Raw genomic sequence first — 8,826 nt, 5'->3', positions numbered from 1 at the left:
TAAAATATTTTGTATAAAACTTATATATAAAAATTTTATTTTTTATTTTTTTAATCAACCGGTTCGGTCCAGTTCAGTCTGAGCCAAAAAATCCCAGAACCGGCCGGTTTTACATTTTAAAAACCGGTTCCGGACCGGACCGGTTCAAAACCGGTAAAACCGGTCCGGTCCAGACCGGTTTTCTGGTTTGAGTTTACACCCCTAATTGCGGCGATAAAAATATGCCAGTATAGATCAATACCAGGGATTTAAAAATCATTGCTAATGCTGAGATCTATTCCAACGGCTTAATTAAATTGCTGGGAAAACTTTTTGCGGCGAATAATATTCGCCGCAAATACCCTAAAATGCCGGTAAAAGTATTTACTGCGATATATGATCGCTAAAAATAAGTTTAATGTACAAAAAATATTTCCGGCAAATTTTGAATCATCGGAAAAGATATTTCACAAAATAAAAAAAGAATCCACAAAATTAATCCTAATGAACTATACCCAAGCTATACTTCATGTTAGAGACCCTTATATATAATATATGTATATATAATTATAAGATATAATTAACATATGAACTAAACCCTAAAGCTAGATAAATAGTATAGATTATTTATAAGGAGCCTCTTGCAAAACACAAGGAAAAAATGATTTGATGTAGTGCAGGAATAAACCTGTATGGTACGTACAAAGAAGTGACCTAAATTAGAAACATTGCTTCTGCACCTACAGCAACACAGGAACTCATTCAATGACAGGAGCAAAAACAGAAATGGTTTGGGTATAGTTCACCTAAATAGTGCAGCAACCCCTCTCACATATATATATAATATATATGAGGGGTTGCTGCATTATATTTAGTAACACTTATATATAATATGTGTATATATAACTGTAAGATATAATTAATTCAGTTAAATAGTGCAGCAATCCCTCACATTGACTGTTATTTTAATACTACATACACACACACACAAAAAAATATGTAGACATACATACATATATATATATATATATGCATATCAATGAAATGTGAGATTTTGCTGGAAACTAATAAAAGCTCACTACCTATTTATTATTTACTCGTCCTCACAACCAATTTTCAAAGCAATTTTTTTTCTTAAGTAATCACTATATACAGTGTGATTCCAATGAGTAAGAAGCTCATGTGTATGCAATAATTTTAACAAAAGGTCAAGGAATTCCAATCCAAATACTCTGAAATGTTAAAGCAAGGAAGCATATTTCATACTCACAGTGAACAATGACATCATCAGAGACAAGTTAATGGTCTTTAAAAAGTATATGCGTCCAACAAGAGTTACAAAATCAACACTTTCTTGCAATACAAATAAAAAGTATATGCGTCCAACAAGAGTTACAAAATGAACACTTTCTTGCAATACAAATAAAAAGTATATGCGTCCAACAACAGAAGGAAGCACATATGTATATGGAGTACCATGAAAACTGGAGAAGAAAACACCTAAGATTGAAGCCAAACGGAACTTACTAGATATCAAAGTTCACCACTATAATTCTAGACAAAATACAATATAAGCAACACTAGAAGGCTTTTTGCCTTTTCATCCATAAAGGAAAAGGGAGTAACTATGCCATAAGAACGTTATTTCAAACTACTAAAGGCTATGTATAACCAGTTTTGCCTTTTCATGTTCGATGAGAAGTGGAATAAGGTAATCGAAACAAACAAGATACTTTACAATAGATTAAGTGAGCCAAATATCTCCATTTATTGAACTAATTATTATGTCATTCAATGTGTTTATAGTACACATTAATCAAACTTTTTTGGCTACACACAAATAAGACACATGCACACACCACAGATTTCCACAAACCAGGTGAAGCACTTAATCAACAATGGAAAACATGAATTTACAAAATTTAAATATCATGTCACTTGAAATGGTAAGGCAACTAAACATAGACGATCACGATAAATGCAATAAAATGTTTGCTAGAGCTCTCAATGGGTCACAAAGAACTCAAAGCTTCCAAAACCAAGTGTTAAACAAATTAGTCTCTACACCACTCACACCTAGCTAGAAGTTTAAAAAACAAATTGTGAGATAGTTAGCCATAAGGCTTGGATGTCTTGTTTTCTTGGCAGCAGAGCAGGTTTATCAATCATATCAACCTGCAAATAAAGGTGTTTAATACTTAAAAAAAATTATCGGCAAAATAAGAAAATTAAAGGAAAAAAAATCTTAGTTGCTCGTACCATTAACATAAAGACCTGATCAGCTGGCCAGTCATAAACAACATAACTATGATTTCCTTGATATGTATAAGAACATTTACATGTCCATTTTTTTATGCCAGAAGTATCAGAAAGTTCATCTGCAGCCAAATATTCAACTTGAGACAAAATCTTCATAGCTTTTATATGTAGATATCATGTCCATTGTCAAATCTGTGGTGTTGCTATTGATCACTTGGTAAATCAATTAGATGATCCCCCTATTTCTGCAATGCACATGTTGTAAGTGAAACTTGAGTTTGCTCTATATAGGTAAAACCAATGCACCTTCTAGTGTGTTAAACTTAATGTATGGTATTATTGGACCCAATAGATGGGCATGGAAGCAGGTTATAAAAAACTATGTATGAGTAGACTAATGCTTTGCAATACACCTTATTTCTTGTAGTGACTCTGGATATGGAAGCAGGTTATCACAACTATTAGATTTTTGGGCAACTAATTTCTGTCAACTCAAATACATAAAACTCAACTTGGACTCTTAGAAGTAGCATGTTATTGTATATTTTATGTTACCTTTTGTAATAGTCCAGCGTTAAGAGAAGTTTGTTGTTTGGTGTGATAGATGGGGAGTTTAAGTTTCCTGTTCCATTTCATTACTTCTTAAATAAGATATTTTCTAGGAATTATTGAACCACAATCACATACGTTTTTTGTTTACATTCTGTTTTTTATGCAAAAGTTTCATTCTGTTTTGGCAGAGTTTTCGATGATGAGAAGAGAGCAGTGGATGCTAGAAATGTTGAAGGCAGGGGAATTAATTTGCACCGGAGGACATGTTTGACACTGGTTTAAAATTAGGGTTTTTTATGTAGGCCATGGACATACACATTTTTTATTCACATTTACCATTGTGCTGATTATTATTTCTCTAATTTTAGTTGGTTAAAACATCCGATGACATAAAAGTTACCACAGAGCAAGGGGGAAGAGTTGACTGCAAATGGTGAACTCCTTCCCATTGGTAATTACAAACCTAGTTTAATTTACAATCGCGATTATTGAACTGTAAACATCAAGATCCCCATGCTCTCCTCTTTAAAGTTAGTTTAGAAGATATTCCTCATCACTATTAAAAAGGAAATAGCTTAGCTAGCAAATGCATATTTGGGAATTAGGAAGCACGTTCCAGCTGTGAAATGCCAAAAATATTCCCATCAATATTATAAATCAACTGCCTATGCCACAAAACAATAAAAACAAAATAAAACAGAATCAGACATTAATGCTATCTCAATTCAGGTTGTGGAGGAGGACTTAATAATAATTTCTAAACTTACCACATTGGTGAGCTACCACATTTTGCTTGCAAAACTTAGCTAATATCTACTTTCCCCCCAACGCAATAAAGATTATATTCGATTGCAAAACTTAGCTAAATTGAAAAGGACTAGCATTATTCAAATGTATGGATAAAAGGGGCTGCATTAAAATAGACAAATACAACTAACAAAATACAAGGATAGCTAAGCTAGTACCAACGATTTCTAACTAAAATTTTACACTTGAATATAGCAGAAAAAATAAAAGGCATCCCCTTTCCTTTAAATGCATCAGTTTTGAACTTCAACGATAGTTTGGAACTTCAATTGCCCAGCATTTTCACTAATTTTGAATGGGTTTCTAGTTTGGAACTTCAAAGACAGTCGAATGAGACAAACATAAACAATGCACCAGTGCTTGAAGGGGCCATGAATAAACCAAACGAAGGGGAAAAATAATCCATAAGCTACAGATAAAAATAAATAAATAAAAAGGAAACCACAAAAACAAGGACACTTACCATACGCTTAATCAAAACCACCAAAGTGCACAATTTTTGCAATAAGCAATTCATGCGAGGATGAAGGGGGAGAGATACTTCTTAAAGGGAACCATGATAGATATCTGTTGTGCTTGAAAGAGAGTCCCGTTGCAAGGTAGATCGATGATCATGACCGCCGATATTGGACCTCCCAAAAAAATCACTCGAAAACAGACGTGGAGGCACAAACTTTGGTTCACTTCGCGTCTGGAACGAGGGGCCTGGGTTCCGCAAAAGGAGAACCAAGTGGCCGACGAGGCTACAACGATATGGAATTTGGAGCTCCTAAATCGCCGTGAGCAAATTGGGAGGGGTGTCTTACAGGTATTCGAAAATGGAGGTTGAAGAAGGAAATTTCGAAGGGTTTGGCAATCGGGATTCTAAAACAAGGGGAAGTGAAGAAGGGGGGAAAAATAAAATGTTTTCTTGAATTTGGCACCCCAAAACTCAGTACCGACACAAAACCCACTGTCGTAACACATTATTTCCTTTTGCGTCATGTCATTTCGTCGCCACATGTAGTTACATCACTGCAAAAACCAAATTCCAGTAGTTGAGGTTAAAAGTGAGTGGCGAGATCAAAATCGTTGCAAATATCCACTTATTGCGGCGATTTTATTTGCAACGATAATAAAATCGCTGCAATAAGTCGTTTTTCTTGTAGTGCCAAAATCTTAATGAAAGGGGGCTTGACATGTATCATGTGTTCCGCTGATTCTTGAACATCAGTCGGTTCAGACCTTGATAGAGAGGAAGAAGGGAAGGAAGTTATCCGTCATTTAATCCACAACAAATTGTATGAAAGCCTTATACGTCTCACCTACTCAAACGAGATTGAAAAAAAAAACTACCATTCCGTCGAATCAGAAAAGGTTTAGAAGAGCACATGGTCTTACGTGTGTTGACTGTTAAGTGTCGAAAGCCGAGGTCATAGTCTGTAAGATCATAGCCCACACCATTGTGCAGGGCTTTTAGGGCAATACCCGTACGTAGGTGCAAGATGCTTAACAAGCTTTCGTTACCAATAATACTTAGCATGTTAACATTTAAACATTAAGCACGTCTTGATCTAGTTTTGATATATAATATAAGGATGTCATACAACCTGATTTATGATAAAGTATTTTATTATCAATATTCAAACTAATAATATATTAGAAAATTCATATTTTGATAAAAATATTTTATAATAATTAAAAAAAAAAGTTAATAGTTTGAGATATTAAATAATCAAGGAGTAATATTAATATTACATGTTAACAATGATAAAAACATATGAAACTAAATATTTATAGAAAATGAAAATAAAAATTATTCTTATTATACATATTGACTGCGGCCAATTGCGTAGGTTGACCTACAATTAATACGTTTATTAAACGTGTCTAATCATATTAATTGTGAGTCAGCCCGTTTTGAACCAATACATTTATATATATGCCCTAATTCTAGATTTCTTTTTTCAGAACTCTTAAGGTGTTATAACATATGATCATTATTCATTATATATATATATATATATATAAACTTACACTGCAGAAAAATAAAGTGAATTACAAATTATATGTGTGTATATATATATATTTGTACTACATAATAGTTATACATCATTGCATATAAAAAAATACTGAAAGAAAAAAAAAATAGTCTAACACTGATCTCCAAGTAACATATAAGACGTTATTGAGCTTTTAAGCAATACTAAGATCAGCCCATATATCCTTATCCCTAAAATACTAATAATATTTGAAATAGTAACTATTTATAACTTTTTCATACGAGATACAATGTATATATACTGTTTAAATTACAGCTCCCATGGTATAAATACTAACTATTTATAACTTTTTCATACGAGTTACATGATGCATCGATGCATGTGGTTGCAATACAAATCTGGTGCTACGCTCAAGATGATCATCCGATGAGGTGGCAGATCACATGACGAAGTACTACTGGGATTTGGTCAATTTTTATCTAGCCTCCATCGATCATATTCGAGCCAACGACTATGCATGCATGTACTGTCACCAAATGCGCGCACTGGTTTACAAAAGAGAAATGCCCGGTTTACAAAGAGAGCTACAAAATGTTATTTTATAAATTAACGTGGTTTAATGTGATATACTAGGTCTGCTTTATGTATAATAATAAGACCTTTCACAATTTAATAGATCACATAAAATTACGTTAGTTTATAAATTAATCTTTTTCTAACTCTCTTTCGTAGATCAAGCATTTCCATCCCTTTATAGAAAGCATACTAAAGACACTGATTTCTGAGTCATATCAATGCAAGTTGGTGCCTCCATTGATCTGCATGTACGTATAATAAGAAGTTTCTCAGTAGTTTCGTGAGGATGACACACCAAAGATTCATAATTTCCAGCAAAACCTTTAGATGGAGCACAATATAACTTTGCTGCAAAACAAAGTCTTTTAAAATGATTTAGGCACCCTGAAGATATGTTCCTCACCACTTTCCTTATCAAACTTTACCACCCATTTGCTATTTCCAGTCCCCTTCATGGCACCAGCCCGCCGTAACCCCACTCCGGAACGACCACCTCCAGTACTACCCCAACCACGCTTATCAATTTCCTCCTTTCTACCAATCATTGTAACCTCCATGCCTTTTCCTATGGGATGCTTCAGAGACCTCACTTCAACCTTCTCCTTCATGCTTCCTCTTAAGTGGTTTGAAAACCCTTTTTTCTTTCCCACCAAGTTGTTTGCCACAACCACTGACCTTTTAGGATTAACATCTAGCAACTTTAGCAAACTAGCATAATCATCGTTCTTACAATCAACAAGAGAGAAATCGATTTTCTTGTAATTGTGCAATATTTCTGAGGGATCTCCAGTTCTGAATTCCACCAAGTCCTTGAGACCCAAGTCTTTAATTGTTTTTTTCGACTCATCAAGTTCTGGTTCTGGAAGAATACACACCAGCCTCCCACCAGTTTGCCTTGCGGCTGCTGCTAAGGCTATTGTTGATGGGGAAGCACCAGATGTCACCTCTACTATGAGCTTAGATCTTGTGCCTGCTGCTAAGGCTGATACAAATTCACTGCTCCCAAGTTCATGTGTCTTCCATGGATCGCATTGTCTCTTGCGATTGTCACACTGAAGGTCAATGCAGAAACATATAAGTTGGCTACAATTTATAAAACTCATGTAATATGAAAACTAACAAGGTCTAGTTGTTCTAAATTGCAAGAAATAAAATGGTATTTTAGAGATGAATAAAGTGAAAACTTTGATAGTTTTGTCGTCCTGTTTCAAAAGTCATCAATATTGGTAGTTTAACTGAAGTGTAAATTTTCTTCTAACTCTTGTTTTAAGATTTTGATTAAGAAGGAACTCAAAAAAGTTTCAACAAGTGTTGCAACTAGAAATTCTTTTAAAAAAATTCTTTATCTACAAAGAGATTTCAAAAGAGTAAACTCACAAACTAACGTAGTTTAATGTGATGCATATCTAATTTACTGTAAAAAGAACGTCACAATTTGACCTAACTCACCAAGCCGCATCAATTTGTGGGTTTGATTTTATGAAATCATATTGTAAATTTAACACTTCTTATTTTTTAATTGGATCGTCACCATTATGACTAAGTTTTAATCTTGGTTTGATCCGCTAGATAGATTATAATTAGTATATATGTTTATGGATAAGCAAATTAAATAAAGTCTTCCATTTCTTCATCCTACAGAGTGGTTTAATTCTAATTTTGTGGTGGCGTACATGAATTTGGTCATTTCTAAGTTTTCACATTTCGCTATAAATACAAACCTAGCTAGTTCCCGACTATTTCTCCGGCCATTTTCTCATGGTTGAATCTACCCTGATCAGATGATCATATTTCACATTGATTTTTACAATCCAATTTAGTATAAAAATAATTAGTGTTTCATTACAATTAATGAATATTAATTAAATATAATCATGTTGTCAACTGTATATATCATAAGTACTGATCTTATTTGAATTGGGGCAAGCAATTCTTTGCTCAAACAATTTCTTTCAATTCAAAGAGATCATAAGCGTAAAGGATCGGAAAAGTATTTTTCATTATCATTTTAATCGTTATCGTTTTATCATCTATGATGGTATCTTGTAATCATCGTAGGGCGTATTTATTCATTTATATATAACCAAAATAGAAGAAAAAAAGGAACTAGCTAGGAGAAATTAATGAATAATTAATAACCATACCAGCTTGAGAGTATCAAGATAAGCTTTTGTAGCAGATGTTGCAGACCATTCCGTCGTCATTGTACGTGTATATTATTAATTTGCACGTACCCAAAAGCTCAAAGAAGGATTTCTCCAGAATTCCAAAGGTTGAATAGCCGAAATAAATCGAAGAAAAGGAAATGTGAAATGATAAGGCCGTTTCTCTCAGCCGCCGGCCTCGTTCTTCCTTTTTATTCTATGGGTTGTAAATCTTGCCTTATATTTATGACAACGCAACCTTAGTAAATTTGTGCGAAAGTTGAAAACTGTAGCCCATTATACGGTAAACTCACCCCGTGTTTTTCTACGACAAATATATATAATTAAAGCTCTGTAAAAGCTATTTTAGAATTTCAAACCTATATAGTTCTTTGACTTGGAAGAATTCTCAGCTTAGTTGATGATCTTTGACAGAAATAGATTTAAATTTGTTATATATTGTTAAGTATCATTTGCAACAGTACGTAAAATGTGGAAATCTAGTGAGTAATTTGCTATTGGAACTG

General features: G+C 33.7%; 1 protein-coding gene and 1 long non-coding RNA gene across 2 annotated transcripts; both read right to left on the bottom strand.

The window, feature by feature from the left end:
* Nucleotides 1–1,813: 1,813 nt before the first annotated feature.
* LOC108989280 lies at nucleotides 1,814–4,510 on the bottom strand. The gene is made up of 3 exons (XR_001995809.2): nucleotides 4,061–4,510; nucleotides 2,239–2,483; nucleotides 1,814–2,154 (listed from the first exon to the last, which is right to left on the bottom strand). It is a non-coding gene; the product is annotated as an uncharacterized LOC108989280 (long non-coding RNA).
* A 1,316-nt stretch (nucleotides 4,511–5,826) lies between these two features.
* On the bottom strand, nucleotides 5,827–8,513 carry LOC108989279. Its single transcript, XM_035692581.1, has 2 exons — nucleotides 8,300–8,513; nucleotides 5,827–7,207 (listed from the first exon to the last, which is right to left on the bottom strand). Exons 1-2 carry the CDS (start codon nucleotides 8,357–8,359, stop codon nucleotides 6,521–6,523), a joined length of 747 nt encoding a protein of 248 aa, XP_035548474.1. The 5' UTR covers nucleotides 8,360–8,513; the 3' UTR covers nucleotides 5,827–6,520.
* Between the last annotated feature and the right edge of the window lie 313 nt (nucleotides 8,514–8,826).

The sequence above is a fragment of the Juglans regia genome, chromosome 7 (genome assembly GCF_001411555.2).
Source record: "Juglans regia cultivar Chandler chromosome 7, Walnut 2.0, whole genome shotgun sequence".
Taxonomy (NCBI): domain Eukaryota; kingdom Viridiplantae; phylum Streptophyta; class Magnoliopsida; order Fagales; family Juglandaceae; genus Juglans; species Juglans regia.
Note: the sequence above shows the minus strand (reverse complement) of the source record. Positions and strands in the feature narration are given on the sequence as shown.